Source organism: Haliotis rufescens, unplaced genomic scaffold (genome assembly GCF_023055435.1).
Source record: "Haliotis rufescens isolate VD_foot unplaced genomic scaffold, xgHalRufe1.0.p SCAF_15, whole genome shotgun sequence".
Classification (NCBI taxonomy): Eukaryota; Metazoa; Mollusca; class Gastropoda; order Lepetellida; family Haliotidae; genus Haliotis; species Haliotis rufescens.
In genome coordinates this window covers 6,508,748-6,527,140 of record NW_025963835.1, presented here as the reverse complement: position 1 = coordinate 6,527,140, position 18,393 = coordinate 6,508,748, and the positions used below count along the sequence as shown (strand labels likewise).

General features: G+C 39.0%; 1 protein-coding gene across 1 annotated transcript in view; it reads left to right on the top strand.

Moving 5' to 3' along the window:
• Positions 1–18,393, top strand: part of LOC125380037 — a 75,275-nt gene that overhangs the window by 2,946 nt on the left and 53,936 nt on the right. Inside the window, exon 2 of the mRNA XM_048396079.1 lies at positions 7,423–7,534. Within this exon, the coding sequence (XP_048252036.1) occupies positions 7,423–7,534 (112 nt within the window). The remainder of the gene's footprint in view (positions 1–7,422; positions 7,535–18,393) is intronic.

The window sequence follows — 18,393 nt, the reverse complement described above, 5'->3', positions numbered from 1 at the left end:
TCTGCTATTGTGACTATAAGTCTGTTAGTTTTGCTTCTGAAAAGGTCTTGCGTCTTGGGCTGGTTCCTGGAAGTTGAAGACGCCTTTGCAGTTTCTTGTTAATTTACCAATTCTCATTCAGAGGTATGAACATGTTGTCAGTCTAATTCATTGATTGTCATGTCTCCGAATTTGCTGATGTGGCAGATTTCAACTAATGTTTTATCATAGACCAGAAAAAATAAAAAATCATATTGATAATTTTGATAGATATTATTAATGGCTATGATTGAATATGCTGAGATTGAATGTAATTGAACATGATTAGCATAGTTTAAAATTAGCTCCAAATTTTTGGGGCATCAGAAAACCAGAAAAAGTGCGTAATTGTGGACAGTATATTTCACAAGATTAAATAGATTTCCTCCTACAAATTTTGAGTGCACGGACCGACATATTTGTGATGAATTTATCTCCGCCAATTAAACCTTTTATCATTGTAGTAAGCAGAAAGTGAAATTCCAAACCATGTTTCAATGTGGGTGTGCTGGTGCTGGTGATATGAAGGTGATATGCAGCTGGTTCTGGTGCAGCTGGTTCTGGTGCAACTGTTTGCTGTCTTGATGCTATTTCTTCTTCATAGTTGCCATGAACAATAGCTTCATGGAGACCCCATCTCCAACAATCTGAGTACAAATTAAAGCCATGTCAGCATTTCAGCCATAACACTTTATATTATAATTTGTGTTTGGATCCTGTCAATGATGACTATACTGACATCTCATCTCTGAAATGAACATATCTTACCAAAAGAAAAAAGTTATCTTAATAAAAATATAATAAAAAGACTCATTTTTACTGATACTGCAGTAATCTAGACTTGCCAAACATTATAGGTTTCAAAAAACAGATTTTCATATAAGACTTAATGGTTAGTGAAAAAACCCCCATTAAAACAACAAATAAATTAGATTCAAACTAACAGCACCTGCTACCTACATGATGCTCCTGCAGGATTTCCACCTTTCCCTTTGGGCATACAAATTGTTAGCAAGCCTAACCAATAATTAAAAAACAAAAACAAATGGGCTATACAATAAAACAGTGGCAGACATGAAAGTGCTTCAAGTGAAATGTACATATCCTTCTTATCAGGGATTTCCAGGACATTGAATTTAGTGTTTGTTGTCAATGGTTTGAGTACAGTAGAACACGGATATAACGAACACGGATAGAGCGAACAAATGGATACTACGAACTGTTAAATCATCCCCGATTTATCTCCTATATATTATCATATAAAATTTACGTACATAACAAACTCTCTACAGCGAACTTACAGATACAGCAAACTGATATCTGATCACCAATGGGCCCATCTACCACTAATTAGTGACGTGTATAGCGAAATGAGAAATCTCACTCAATGTCAAGTGTTAATGACAATTGGATGTACGCAATCAGACGCGAATCAACACAATTACTGGTGACGATTCAATCTAGTTTCAAACTTGCATAAGGGGCGGTCGGGTAGCCTAGTGGTTAAAGCGTTAGCTCGTCACGCCGAAGACCCAGGTTTGATTCCCGACATGGGTACAATGTGTGAAGCCCATTTCTGGTGTCCCCCACGGTGATATTGCTGAAATATTGCTAAGAGTGGCGTAAAACCTCACCCACTCACTCACTCAAACTTGCATATGTTAATACTGATCAAATAGTAACTTCAGATACAATTTTGTCTGACCATTGCATTAAAATGTTGGTACTTTTTAACTGAATCACCGGTAGATGTGGGAGGAAACGTGTATAAATGTGTATGTGTATTGTATTTTGTTTTAGCCAAGATGGCGGACGTTTCCGAGCGAAAACTTATATAACAAACAACTCATATAACAAACTGATTTCTCCCGTCCCTTGTAGTTCGTTATATCCATGTTCTACTGTATTTAAACACTTTGCTCACATTCCATCATCTTTTAAACCAACTTGTAAACAATAAGCGTTATATCTAAACGTCAGTTGCTATTAAATCCCTTATGAATGTCAAGGATGGTGGATTAGCTATGTGCTTGTAAGGCTCTCGTTACTCACAATCAAAGCCCTTTAAGGTAACCTGCAAGAAGACTCGTCTCCCTATTGATCAGATCTACATGCGCTGTCACAACAAATCAATCAGAATGCATGTATAACAATATCAATATATTAATAGTCAGTGTTTGAAATATTATTAAAACTCAACAAGACAGTCAGGCAGTTGACTCATAATTGCTGTCTGCCTTTCTTCAAAGTTACCTGCTCGCATTCAAACATTATAAATATTGAAAAATAGCCTAAAATAAGAGCCAAATCGCATCTTGATTCAGTTGAAATAATGCAAACAATTACTTGAGAATCTACAAGGAGTTATGACAAAACTGAATATGTAAGCAGTCTTAAAATTATCTGCCACAGTTGGGCAGAAAATTTACCAGCCATGGTCGGGCGGGCAGGCAGTTACTTATTGTACACTGTTGATATTTCTAATTTAAGATATAGGTACGGTTTGTTAAAAAAATATACAAAGTGATAGCCGCTAGTGTTTTACCATACTCAATAACAAGTGGTGGTAAATTACAGATATGTTATATTTAGAAATGAGCCATGTAAGCTCAGAAACCAAAGTCACATGCAATAAGTTGACTTCTTTTTTTTCACCTACTCCTGTTTGACATAACTATGTTGAAGACATGGCCACAAGAGAAGAGCATTTGGTTTGTCACACAGGTGGGCACTGATTGAAGCTTATTATCCATTGTATCACCTGAAACTTGGGGGACTCACTGGAACAAAAAGCTGTGATGCAATACATATCATGTTGTGCCACAATATATTATGAGTTGTAACAGTATCATGAGGATGTATGTGGTTTTCTGCATTCCACGTTGTCTTAAACCACTCCCCTCTCACCCCCAGCTCATGGTGTACAACCTAATTGGAAAGCATAAAACCACAAGTACCCCTCGTGATACTGCTACAACTTATTTGTCATGCTGCACTTCATGTAAGTGCGATTTTGACGGTGAGATTTCTATGACACCAGTGAATGAAATCGGCCTGTCCAACTATTGCGAGATCCCTTTAATAAAGGCACTTGTCCGGGACCTCAGATCCTTGAATTTTTCAATCTGTGTTACAGTTGTGTTAAAGATTAAATAAGGGGTCTATGAAATTAGGGGTCTGTAATGAAAAATGCTACTTATTATTTTTCATATTGGCCTATTGTTCCATAATATCTCAATTGTTCTGGGAGATATTTTGACGTTCTTTGTTTGATAGACGGGTATTATTTTGATTGTGACATTAAACTGTGTTTAGAAACTGCAACGGAACGGACCTTGTACTGCTTATGTAATCACTGCTGGAGGTTGACAGCAGGACTATTTCCTTGTGTGAGTGGGATCCTTGACAACAGGGAAATAATGATATGGCCTTGCCAACTATTCTGGATTGTTTATCACTGTGTACATATCAGGACAACATAGTACTGTTTTTTTGTGACCGTCAAATTAAAGCTTGAAGTATGTTCACCATGATTTAACAGTTGCCCTGTTTCAGTACCTGCCTCAATACAGTGTGGTTATTCTTGTCATGATAGGAAATATTAGTCCAGGCTGTTCCCCCATATTGTTAATGTTCTTGGTCAATGTGACAATGCAAGAGGCAGCAAAGAAAACAATAATATATCCTTGTGTTATGGGTTTTGGACACTTAAGAAACATTCATAGTTTTCTTGCTAATCACATGAACAACTGTAAAAGATCTCACTCACTTATAAAAGACAATTTATCTTAAAAACAAGCCATCATGAGAGTATTTACAATGACTGTGACGCCACACCCCTAGTTATAGCTCAAGTAATCCCAATAAACATGGCCGTCTGAAAAATGTATGATGTCTGAAAACACATCATCCGCTGATAATATTGTCAGGGCAAGTTGAGTTCTATACTGATGAGAAAAGTACATTTATTGTGGCTGCTATAGATTGGTCCATATTCTAGGATATTAAATGTTATCTAAAATGGCCAAGATTATTGAAATAAAATTAGAAATGTGTAATAACTTTCAGATACGCTCTATTGAAAATGAAAGACAGTTGTTACTTATTATAGATTGTCCCAATGTCATGTCTCTAAAAACGTCTCTGGCACTACTCAATATTAACAGGGATCTTTCTTCTGTATCAGGATAAATCAAACTGAGTATGTATGTAAAAGTAGATATTACATGAATATATAATCAATTTGTGTATGTGTTCATTGTAATTGAAGCAATCTGATTGGCTGAATAGGTCAATGCACAAATTTTTGTAAGAATCTACCAGTTTGCACATATTTTTTTTATTCCTCAATGAACCGGAAAAAGTACAGTCAATCCTTTAATAAGTAATCAAATAACGAATAGCTCTTATCCTTTTCAAAAGTGTAGTAGTTTGTATCAAGATGATGTTTTTTATGTTACATATTCTAAGAATGTGAACTGAATTGTTGAGTCAGTGCCAAGACTTATGAAGTTAGACCAGTTACAGTGACTTTGTAATACATCATTTAGACACCTGGGAACCTTTTCAAAGAGAGGTAGATGAAGTAATCTGTTTTTTTGTTCTTTTAAAATAATAAAAAAAGAGTCAGAAAATTATGTGGTGTGTCAATACCATTGACATAATTAGGCAAGTTACACACGTTCACTTCAGTCACTAGAATTATCTTGGTTTGTGGCCTGTGGCAGGTGATAGTTGGAGTTACTTCCCTTGTATGGGTCTTTGATGCATATGCACTCATTTCTCCAGATAGGCTGTGAAAATATAACACTTGTGTTGAATTTAAACAAATGTGATCCTGATATTTATGCAGAATTGTTATTTTAGTAGTGGTGCCAGTGATAAAATTATCTTATGCATAATTATATTTTTTATGGGCAGACCAATTTGGAATTTTGTTTTACTGAATTTTATAAAAAAAATACCTGCAATCTGGAGGGAAACAATAGCATAAAGAAATAAAATAAAATGTATTCCTCCACTATACCTATTGCCATATGTTTGTGTGTATAATACGTATGCACTTTTTTAGTATTTGCTAAAAGAGGGAGAGAGAGAGGGGGGGGTGGGGGGAGGGAGAGAGAGAAAGAAAGAGAGAGATATTCTCTATTTCCCCCAGAGTTCATTCCGAAGATTACAGTGAAAATATATTCAATTACACACGGTTATTACAATAAAAAAAAATGCATAATATATTTACAATTACAGTTTATCAAATTCAAATACCAAAACGAAGACGGATATCCACTAAAAGATATATATCAAAAGATGCTTTAGTTTGTACAGATAAGAGGTGAATTGTAGTATGATGGTTTCCCAGATGTGTTGATCCAGATTGTGAGTAAATGAGGTCGTATTTATACAATTGAGAAGCTTGATAAGTGTTAGAACCAACACCGAAACATCATTTCTAATTGTAATAAAGAAGTTGCTCATCCATAAATCTCATCCTTATTTGGTACTCCAACTTCTAAACGCCTCTCAAAGAAGTTGTGACAAGTTTCCTCTCGTAATAGTCTTAATATTCAATACATTAGTGTAAGAATGAAAAGGTTCTCAGAGGTCAACAGAAAGTAGACGCGCCAGATGTCAGCTATTGAGTGAGGCTCTATACACATGTACTATGGTAGATGTCAGCTGTTGAGCGAGGCTCTGTACAGATGTACTAGTTTTCCTTGTTTCGAGGATTTTATTTTAGAAAGATGTGAATATGTGACCCTTTTTCAACAAAGAAAATGGTTGTTGGAAGTGAATTGTCAAGAATATAATACTCCAGCACAAGCATGTAACTCAGTATTGGTTTATCTTTGTTCAAGTTGTAGTATCAGCCCCCTCATCCTGTTCCCCATTTCCAGCCCCACATTCTGGATGATAGTTCCTAGTTCTTGTCTCTTCCCCCCCCCCCCCCCCCCCCCAGCAAGGCTGCAGTCCTTATATGGGGACTTAACCTTGGCTAAATGCGAGGCATGGCAAGTTAAACTCAAGTCCCCAAATTCACTCCTTGGTAATCTTGGTAATCTGCCAGCTCATTTTCCCTTATTAATATCCATCTTCCAACTAGCAGATAATTTCACAAATTACACTGGCAATGTCACAATATAACACATTGCACTCATGACTATGTTGGCTGGGGGATCGGCACCTGACGATCACATTCCATTCAACATGTTCAACATTAAAATCTGATGAGGCATGGTATATTTACTGTCAGCCTTATTCCTTGTACCACATTCCATTCAACATGTTCAACATTAAAATCTGATGAGGCATGGTATATTTACTGTCAGCCTTATTCCTTGTACCACATTCCATTCAACATGTTCAACATTAAAATCTGATGAGGCATGGTATATTTACTGTCAGCCTTATTCCTTGTACCTCATTCCATTCAACATGTTCAACATTAAAATCTGATGAGGCATGGTATATTTACTGTCAGCCTTATTCCTTGTACCACATTCCATTCAACATGTTCAACATTAAAGTCTGATGAGGCATGGTATATTTCTGGTAGTCCACACACCTCCCACTGCTCTCCACTGAACATGCTTCACACCTGAGACACTGAACTTGCAAGGCTACATGTGCAGTCCTTACTACATTTCACATTCCATTCAACATGTTCCAACATTCCTGTTTTCACATTTTAATGTACATTTCTGCTTCACATTCCATTCCTACCCTGAGGAGTTGACTTGCACACCTGCCCAAAGTGCTGACGATTCACATTCCAACAAGCATATTCACTTCTTTGATAAATTCTTATCCTTACTAAGCATATTCACATTTGCCTCCCTTGTGATATTAAGTATATCTGTACAGTTTCTCTGTAGTGTGAGTGAGTGAGTGAGTGAGTGCGTGCGTGCGTGCGTGCGTGCGTGCGTGCGAAGGACTGGACTTAGGCTAACAATATCTGCCTGTGAACTACTACTTGGGGTGATGTGTGTCAAATATGGATTTGGGTGGAAGTAACAGTTGCCTTTCTGATCACAAAGAGTCAATATTTTATCAAACTGACAGGCCAATAATCCTGTCCGAAAATCCAGAACTGGAGGGCCAGATAAACTAGTGAAATTCAACATTTTGCAATTTCAAGTTATTTTCTGAAGACAATTTAAGCTTCAATTGACACTTAAATTGCAGTCTTGTTCTGGTCTTGCAGTCTTATCATACTGACAAGAGGATCCCTTGCATTGCCATAGTCTCTGATGTTAAAAACATTGCTAATTGTTCCTATTCTGTCTTCAAGAGGCAACTAACGGGATCAGGTGGTCAGGCTTGCTGACTTGGTTAATGCATGTCATCGATCCCAATTGCGCGGAACGATGCTCATCCACTGGTTCTAGCTATGTTTTTGTGTTACAGGACTCGTGAAGATTGCTGAGAGTCTCGGCCTGTCCTTCCTGGCACCTAGGAAGAAGATAACAGTCCTCCTCATCGGTAATCATAGCGCTGGCAAATCCTCCTTCATCAACTGGTAGGTCTTCGTCTTCTTACACTGCCAATGTCTGTTGACTGGACGTTTCATACCATTTGTCTGATGGCTACCCTTGCAATGCCTAACTTCAGATTGAACTCTTTTAGTCCCAGGGGGCACGTGTGGCCCAGTCGTCTAAGGTGCCGCGATTTGCTGTTGTGTCCCTTTAGGCACGCCAGAAACCTATGATTGTGGGTTTGAATCCCGGTTCGCCCCTATTATGTTTCTAGATGTGTGGGTTTCACCGAAGTGGTAAATGTCTGAGACCTGCATGACTTTGGGCATTCCTCCCACATTAAGCTGACACACTGCAATATAACTGGAATACTGTTAAAAGCGGCATACTCACTTTTAGTACCATGACCCATCACGTTTAATATATTGACAAGGTATGCAGGGATAGATATAGCCCCTGCCCACTAGCCCAAGCAAGTCTGTCCAGGGTTGGAATGGCCAGGGGGTCCATACTTTTCCCAATTGGAGAGTTTTAGTATTTCAAAGGTCTCCGTGGTCTAGTGGTAGAGTGTCTGCCCGAGGAAAGTCGTGGGTTGATCCCAATCCGCGTCATACCAAAAGATATTAATAGATGATACTTGTTGTTACCCTGTCTGGCACTCGGCATTAAGGGGCTTAAACAAGGACGGGTCGGCTCGGAGTCAGTATACTGTGTCTGAGTGGGGTATTCCTGTTAAACTGCGGCATGGTATCTCTGTGGGTTGGCACTATAAATCGGCATCAGTCCTGGTGAGTACAAGCAGCCACACACACGTGCATGCACGTCGCTATATAAGTGCCATAATGGGTCAGACTTCGTGACTTGGTTGATTGCGTGTCTTCGTACCCTGACTGCATGGATCGGTGATCAAGATATCGATCACTGGCTTGTCTGGTCTTTACTCGATTACTTACAAGCTGCTGTCATATAGATGGAATACTGCTGAGTGCAGCATTAAACAACAAACAGACACTCATATTTTTATGGATAACACACCCTGGTGTGACATCTTCATTGACTTATGTACAACCTCCAAGAACAGACATTGGCAGTTAGTTGGAATGGTAGAGTTAGTGTTTATAGGTTTCTGATTGTTGTGATGTTTACTGTGCAGTGTTTGAAATTGAGAATGGCAATAAATCAAACATGAAATTGCTACATCTGGGCAAGCTACAGTCAGCAACTAGTATGAGGGTTGCTACCACAACCAAGAACCTTAATCGCCCAACACAGGCCTGCCACAGCCGCATCCGCCTGCCCACCTTGGCAACCCTCCTACCTGTTTGCTTATTGCCAGCTTTAATTGTAAATAATTATTCAGGCCTTTTACCACTGGTCTGCCTGGCCCAGACTTGATTATTTACAGTTCACTGAGATTTGGTTGGGATGGTGTCCATTGGCATAAAATAATATTCACTCACTTAATAAAATTTGTTCAGATGTTTGAAATTTTGAATTGCCTCTTACTTTCTGACAGTTGTGTAATGCTGTATGCCTATTGAGCAATGTATTTATGAACAAATTTCTATATGTCCTGTGAATATAACAATTAGCAAGTCTTGTCACAAGTAGTCTTATGAAATATATACTTGCGTGCAACATAAAACTTTTTCTGAAGGTAATGAAATTGTATATCAGATATGACACTTACCTGTCGTAGAAACAAGTCCTTTTTTGTAAAGACCATTGAACATAGGACTCGTGGCTGGGTCCACTCCATCAATGAAAGCTAATGTGGATGACACATCTGCAGACATTCAACATTATCTTTGATCCCCATCAGATGTCCATTCTGTATAAGTGCGTCTTTTGTATGGTAGTCTTGTCCTTTTTTTTGTTGACATAATATGCCCCCCGATTCCCAAGATAGTAGGTTTCAGTATCTTGACTGAATAAGTGTCAAGCAAGCCACAGTGAAGCCAGTGAACTCTCAGGGTTAGTGCCAAGATGGTCACAGTGAAGCCAGTGAACTCTCAGGGTCAGTGCCAAGCAGGTCACAGTGAAGCAAGTGAACTCACAGGGTCAGTGCCAAGCAGGTCACAGTGAAGCAAGTGAACTCTCAGGGTCAGTGCCAAGCAGGTCACAGTGAAGCCAGTGAACTCTCAGGGTCAGTGCCAAGCAGGTCACAGTGAAGCAAGTGAACTCTCAGGGTCAGTGCCAAGCAGGTCACAGTGAAGCAAGTGAACTCTCAGGGTCAGTGCCAAGCAGGTCACAGTGAAGCAAGTGAACTCTCAGGGTCAGTGCCAAGCAGGTCACAGTGAAGCAAGTGAACTCTCAGGGTCAGTGCCAAGCAGGTCACAGTGAAGCAAGTGAACTCTCAGGGTCAGTGCCAAGCAGGTCACAGTGAAGCAAGTGAACTCACAGGGTCAGTGCCAAGCAGGTCACAGTGAAGCAAGTGAACTCACAGGAGAATGGCAGTTTTATAGCTTTGCTCTGGCTGATCGTCCCTGTCGTGTTGCTGTTGTTTTCGCTGTTGTGTTCTTGCTGTGTCCTTGCTGTGTCCTTTTGCACATGAATTTCAAATTTCAGCCCTGATTTTCATGATTTCTACCAAGCTAGATTTGGCAGCCCAGATTCTGCTATTCAGCCTTCTTGTCACAAGGAGACAGTCTGAAGTACAGCTGACTTGTTGTGTTATTACTGACATGTTCAAAGCAGAGACTAAACTCACTCACTTATTCCAAACATACCTATGATGCACAATGGAATGTTTGGACATTGAAAGTAGAGGGGTAACAGCTGATTGAACTGTCAATGTATTGCAGTTGTCCATGGTCTGACAGCACACGTTGCAAGTTAAAACACCAATGCCACCACCCTTTTTGAAGATTTGATGTGTTATATAGATATAAGTTTGCTAATAATTCATATATCAGGTGAATGCGTGATCATTTGCTTTTATAAAAAATAAACATATTCTGTGCATCAGGAGACATTCAAAACTTCCTGCAGAGCTCCACATGAGCTACATATTTGTATAAAATATGAAAAATAAATCACAGGTAACCAACTTATTTGGAGTTGCTTGCTTGCAAATATGCAATAACATCATTGCTTTGTTACCCAATGTAGCCTTTTCTACTTGCGAACCCATTTTTCTTTACGGAGCTACATTTGCTGATCAAATGCAGGCATCACAAATACCTGAGCTTGACAGGGAATAATGCAAAGACAAGACACTACGTCTGGGTCATCATGCTTATAGTTAATTAGACATGTATAGAACTGTTGTGAGTTTTTGTGACATGTTACACATTTGGGGCAGCATATGAACCAATCAGAAGTCACCTGGATCAAATGGCAACAGTGGTTGTTTACTTTAGTACAGAGAGTATTATTTTTACAAATTTGGATATTTTTTTTAAGATTGTAAGTTCTCATATTTCCACCCCTTAAAGGAAATAATGTTTGACCAATTTAGATATGTTATCAGTTAATGCTTTTCTTTGCTGATCAAAATATTCACATCTAAAGAGAAAATGGAACTCGTCGGCTATGGCTGGTGAGGAGCAAAGCTTACATGTGCAATATTCGCACGCAATGCCCTCCCAGCGGCCAGTCTGTCGGCAAATTGTTATTTATGGTTCTGAATTTTAAAATGGGAGTAAAGATTTCTGATGATAGGAAAAGATACTGTTCAAATTTGAAAATAATTTTGTAAATTCTATAATTGCAAGCTTTGGAACTTGTAGTTAAATAGGTATTCCAGTTTTGAACCAGCTGTGACTTACAGAATCGGGTTGATTAAAAACTACAGAAAGACCACACCTGTTTCATAATCTCTTAATGAACTCCATCCGGTTGTTTCTATTGTTTTTAGTTTTATTTATAGAATATATGTATTTCAATATTTGAGTTGATAATTGTATAACAGGTCGATTATTACTTATATGTTCGTACGAAAACAAAACGAAATCATTCTCTTATATATGATTATGCTTATTGGATATCTCCCCAATTCACCATACAACATATAATCTGGTATTGAGTTTCTATGATTGAAGGCAAGTTTAATGAATTTCAAATGTACTCTTTCCAATACTGAATGATGTTTGTGTCCCCAAGTTTCCCAACCATAGGTTAGCATAGGCAAGATTAGTACATCAAAGACTTTGAGAAGACTATCAATAGGTAAATTTAAATTCTGTGCTCTTTTTAATAAAAAGAATAACATGTCTTTTGTAGCCCTATCAGCGTGATTTTGGATTGCACATACAAAACGACGGCTTCGATGGAATAGAATACCAAGATAGACATAGCTATTTACAATTTCTAAATCAACAGTCAACATGAAACTTCAAATTCTGGGGTGTTTTGGTTCCTGATCCAAATATTACTATTTTAGTTTTGCAGGTGTTTACCTCTAATTTCCATTTTTTTGCAATTTTTGTGAAATGATTCATTGGACTTTTAAAGTTCAGGTGCGTTGTCAGCAAATAGGACTGTCGTCAGCGAACAGGATAATAAGGATTTGTAAAATTATATCAAAATGTTGTTCTGGTATGTCAAGCTTTATACCGTTACAGTTATCCACGGATAGGTAATTTTCCAAGAAAAGCGAGAATAGAAACACCCTTATTAAACCACTGATTATGCTCTGAAGGGTGTGACAATGTTAGGCAGTCATGAATCCCGTACTCGCCCGACTACCAACAAGGAGAACCAGTTGTTTTCTCCCCCAAATCTGTTTGTTGCTTGTACCACAAGTCAAAATTGTGTGCTGCAGACTTGTCACATTTGTCTCCTGGTGTCTTTGTCTGAGACACATTAGTAGAAGTCCGGGCAGAAGGGTTCCATGGCTACTTCAGCATTTGACATCAGCATGTAAAAAGGGCAGCAGACGTGATTGGCTCGGTCCCCAATGCTCCATTGCCTACAGCTATGTGTCTGGTATATTGATGTAGATTAAATATTTATTTTGGTGTCTGGGTTATGATTAATGCATTGATGACAAGTTGTGAGGAAATATAATTCATGTTAACTGTTGTGATGAAAGTTAGAAAAATTCCAGTCTACATCGTCTATTACTTTTTCACTTCAAGCCATCATTGATGAGTGTTTTTCGTCAGCTGAAGAATTGGGAGGCAAGATGTCCCTATCATGCCTTTGAGACCTCATAGTTTCCTGTGGCCAAAGTGTACTAATAAATGGTAATTATGCCAGGATGGGTATGTTTAATTACCAGCAGTCCATTTGACCAGTTTAAGAAAGAGACAGGGGAACACTATATGGGGATTGTTCTGGAGTGGACGGCATGTCTTCTTGTCAAGTGGGGGACATGGCACAGTCTGCTGTCAGATGGCATGACTTTGGTGGTCCAGTAGAGTCATTGATCTGTCGGCATCATACCCATGGGTGCGGGTTCCACCAGAGTGGTAGCTCTGTGAACTACATCACTTGTGGCTTATGTTGAATTAAAGCGAGACAATTGTTAATGTGAGAAGAGACACTGACCAAGAATTGGCAACTTTCAAAGCTCACCTGTATTCTAATTTGTGACATCACATATCTTACATAATGCCAAGAATCTCATTAAAGTCAGATATTTACTCTGATACAATACCCCTCAAGTGATGAGGACACCTCCAGAACCCTGAGCAAACTTTGTCTGCCCAATCTAAGTGAAGGATGCATTGGCCAGCTTTAAGAGCCAATTTTGCAGGACAAAAATACACAGGAATGAAAGGATGTATTCAACCATAAATATATACTACATTTTTGCTTTCAGAATTCCTTGATTATATTCCATTTTGAGATACAGAAATCAGATGTACTTGTTTGAATGCTTAACTAACTCATACCGTGAATTTTGAAGTCTCACGCCGATTGGCTGATGAAATTTCCTGACTTGACCTATGGAGGTGTCCTCAGGTCTTCACACAGAGGAGCATTGTATTCGAGTAAAAGATCTGATTTAATGAGATGGTGTCTAAAACTGATCAGTAATAAAAACAGTATAAACATGTCATATACAAATATGTAAACGTCTCAGCATTCTTGGTCAAGCCACATGGAAATATATTATTTGACCTCTTGCACAAGCCCTCTTCAGTGCTTTGCATCTTTAAAGTTTAAAATACATGTAACAAACATAAACTTGTTTACATATTAAACATTCTTTACCGTGTGAACTATTTGTAATAATTACACAAAAGTGAACTATTATTTTTCACATTCCTGACTTTCAAAATCACACCCGAACTATGGACACATTCACATGCCTCCTGTTCAGAAGCCTAGGCAAGTCTAGCAATACAAGCCAAACTCCTCGCAGTGTCAATGTGCAATCTCCACACAGTGAGCTAAAGTTCAATGACCTGGGAAGAGCTAGTGCGGGCACACTGAACTGGCGGTGGAGGCAGTCTGCTGATCTGGGCAGCTTGTGCCTGCAGTCATATTCACTTGATTTCTAGCTGAAACTATTGTCAGGTGATTAGCTTGCAATCTTGGTTCAGTGACAACTTATTACATAAGATTTGTCTGTTCTCATGTGTAATTATTTGGAGAACTGATTGTGACAGATTGTTTTGAGATGGTAACTGCAGTTTGTGAGAGGTTGAAGACTGAACACTTAATGTTGATGGATTATCACTGTATGAAGCTTATGATTGGACATGTTCATGAATTTCCCTATATAGATAATACAGTTATTGGGTTCATACACATTTCAATATTTTACGTGCTTTGTAACTATTAAGTGTATTAAAATTCAGTGTGTGCCACATTGTTTGAGTCCTCTTTCTCAGATCTTCCTTAAAGATTTTTTTTCAGTAGATTTAGTATCATCAGAACCTTTGGGCATTTATGGGCTTATTTTGCTGCATTTAGATTTACTGGACCTATTATTGTTGATTTTCCAAGAAAGTTGTTAAATTAATGAATTCGTAAAGATAATAAAATTGTGTATAATGACACTAATAACAAAGGTTTTATGTCCTGGGTAAATCTTGAGTATGTTACATCATTTCAGGTTGTTTTTCCCTGTATTATTTAGATGAAAGATACAGAGAAAGAATACTTAATTAAGATTTTTCTGTCCACATGCATATTGACCAATAATTGATCAACTCTTTTTCAAATCAAAGGGCAATTTTGAAGAACAATATATAGCAATATAAATGCACAAAATTAGGATAGATCTGAATGATCTGTAAAGCCATATTAAAGGTAATTATTGTAAAATTACATATGTTTCACTTGTGAGAATTTATGAGTTGTCTGGAGTGGTTTTTGTATCCTGTTCAAGAATTGAAAATGTCATCTGTGGAATGATGTACTGATGAAATACAGTCCGGGAATACAGACATTGTTTGATAGCGGTCACCTTCATAGCTGTTGCCTCATCAGCTTATGTGAAATACAAACGAAATAGGGAGGAAATATTACTCTTGACTAAGCAACTTTGTCGGTTTTTTGGTTTGTTGTATAGAACCTTTTAAATTGACTACAGATGATATGTTGAGAATGATATATTTTGGTAAGGTTGTTTCTTTTTATTTGAGGGGCAGTGGGGTAGCCTAGTGGTTAAAGCATTCGCTCGTCACGCCGAAGACCCGGGTTTAATTCCCCACATGGGTAGAATGTGTGAAGCCCATTTCTGGTGTCCCCCGCCATGATATTGCTGAAATATTGCTAAAAGCGGTGTAAAACCATACTCACGCACTCTTTTTATTTCAAATTCCCATTCTGAATAGACCTGCACCATTGCCAATGTGCGTAGTTTTAAAGGGAGGTAATCTTGAAAGACTAACCTTGTCTCCTGAGACCAAGGAGCTGGCAATGTCTGGATTGTGCTCTCGAGGGGGCCCTGATCAGGAGCTCCCGAAATGTACTCTGAATGGCGTGTATCAAACAAAATGTTGGAAGCAAAACCTTCTTCTGAACTTGTATTAACTTACCTCCGTTCTGTGGACTGATGTGAGGAATATTAAAATATTGATTGATTGTGGTGTCACTGAACCAGATCCAAACCTTGGAAAAAGCTGTAGTTTGGTGTGTACTTGATGCACCTTACTTTGTGGAAGGGCTGTGGGGTGGCGTTCAACATGTTTACCATGGTCACTCCAGCAGATTCAGTCAATTCCCCAAATGGGCAGAAAGTGTGAAGCAATTCTTGTCCCTTACATCGATATCACATCGTAATCAAGCAGAGTTAATGTTTTCTTTAAAGTAAGTCTGTATTCCAGGCAGGTTACTGAAAAGGAGATTTTGTTTATACCATGTTTTGTTGAGTATAGTGTGCCACCAAGTATAATGTGCATTCCCCTCCATGGGGTTTAGTATTTTGGAAAAATATATTTTTTTTGTATTATCCCCAGAAAGAAATTATACCGTACCCCTTCTGGTAATTATATACAGAGTTGAATTGTTTTATAGGCATTACTCCAAAGTTTTCCTCCCACATTAAGCATCACTTTGGGCTTTCCTCCCACATTAAGCTTATACGCTGCGATATAACTGGAATACTGTTATGAGCGGCGTTAAACCCGTTTTTATCAATAAATTGTGTCTACTTTGTAACTGTTCACATCAACTCTGTATATCAAACAATGGATGCTGAGATTTTGACAGCTTCTTTAATAAGCCACTCCCTGAGATGATCCATTGATGTGTGACCTGTATTGCCAGGTTGCACTGGGATGAAACTGGTGTGTGACAGGACAAGGATATGACTCATTCCCTTCAATTGCCATGCACCTTGGCACACTTGGGAAAATTGCTTGGTCATTATGTGTGTTCAGTACCTGTGTGATAACATGTCAGTTATATCCTTTGTGCCTCCAGTCAACAGGATGTACCCAGCACACTTGCTGACACTCGACCACTTTGGAAACACTGTTTCTTTATCTAGTGAACAATAAGTAGATATTAAGCAAACCGTTGTAAATGGGTTAGTTTTTAGGTTTTTGCCTAAATTTCACTCCCGGAAGTGCTTTGGTATTAACTTAGCATGGGACATTGTTTTAAAGTTGGGGTGGATGGCCCTGTGCAGAGTTACATCCCTTTGTCATGCCAGGCTCCAATGATCAGGGGTTTGAATTCCAGATCTGCCCTGATCTTGATTCATTATTAGTCAGCACCAAGCATGGGGGTTTCATGGAAACAGTAGACATCTGAGACCTGTATCTCTTCAGGCTTTCGTCCCATGGGGACATGTGGTGATAACTGCACCTCTGTTCAAAGTAGACTTGAACCCAGTTCACTCACTCACTTAGTATATGAAATACATTAGAAAACTATTTACTTTTCATGTTGTGGGTTCTTTTCCAGGTTTTCTAGCTGAAATATTACAGCGTCAATTAGATTTCCAGGAACTCTCGCCAACAATGTGATAGCGTGAGGCAATATGCTCATGCATCAATACTGACTCTGCCAATAGTTCAGGACATGTTGACCCACCAAGATAAGAACATGCCTGCCAAGGTTTTGTTCACTGAAAATTGGGAGTTAGGAACGTGTTCTTGTGTTTGCCTACACAATCTGAGAATGCTGGAAAATTGGGTAGGACTAGATCTTCAGTGCATGTGAGCTGGCATCCATGTATTTTTGAAGGAGTGTGTTATTATCAGTATGGCTGGCATCCATCAGCTGTATTTTTGATGGTGTGTGTTATTATCACTATGGCTGGCATCCATCAGCTGTATTTTTGATGGTGTGTGTTATTATCAGTATGGCTGGCATCCATCAGCTGTATTTTTGATGGTGTGTGTTATTATCACTATGGCTGGCATCCATCAGCTGTATTTTTGATGGAGTGTGTTATTATCAGTATGGCTGGCATCCATCAGCTGTATTTTTGATGGTGTGTGTTATTATCACTATGGCTGGCATCCATCAGCTGTATTTTTGATGGTGTGTGTTATTATCAGTACGGCTGGCATCCATCAGCTGTATTTTTGATGGAGTGTGTTATTATCAGTATGGCTGGCATCCATCAGATGTACTTTTGATGGAGTGTGTTATTATCAGTGTGGCCCTATTTTTCCAGTGGAGCAAACATCACCTTCCCAAATAGCACAGTTGACATGGGATCAGACCAGGTCTGAACTGAAAATAGTGTGTACAGTGAAACCCTGTTAATATGGACTTAACTGTTCCTTGTGGACTTGTGCCTGATGTTGTCTTGCTTGCTCACATGTCAACTCACACACCAACTCACTCATACACCAGCTCACTCACCCAACACCAACCATCTGCTCACTCACTCAACACACCAACCATCCACTCACTCACTCAACACACACACCAGCTCACTCACTCACTCACTCACTCACTCACTCACTCAGGCTGCAATGATGGAACAGCCCTGTCTACTATTAACCTCAGTTATTATCACCGAAGTAGCGTGTTCTCTGGCTTCTTCATTTGGCCTAGGTTAACCTTAAGTTACAAAGACATTAGTGAGTACACACATGCTTGGCTATGTCTCCTCCAGCTAGCATCACCATCTACCTTGGGACCGAACCTTATCCCGGCTAGCTGCCCAATTGTTTGAATGCTCCTGTTTCCATGTGCCCATGGTGAGCGCCTTGTTCACCACTATTGTTGCAGACATCATTATTTGCGGTAATCAAGTGGAGAGTTTGCTGCACCCAAGACTGACCCAGTGCATTAGCAGAGTTGAGGACACCCTGATCTGCAGGAGATAATAGTCGGCTGTTATCGGGAGCGGAATGCAGCCTACACTTCATCCCATCATGCTGGAGCCAGGAATAGCTGCTTTTCTTGTCAGAATCCCAACTATTCTCAGTTATTCACCAGGTCGACAGAATTACATACATATCACTGGTTGATCAAAGTGTATTTAAAAACTAACCACCCGACACGGCAGCTACTTGAAGCTGGTGGTTGATAGAATCTCTAG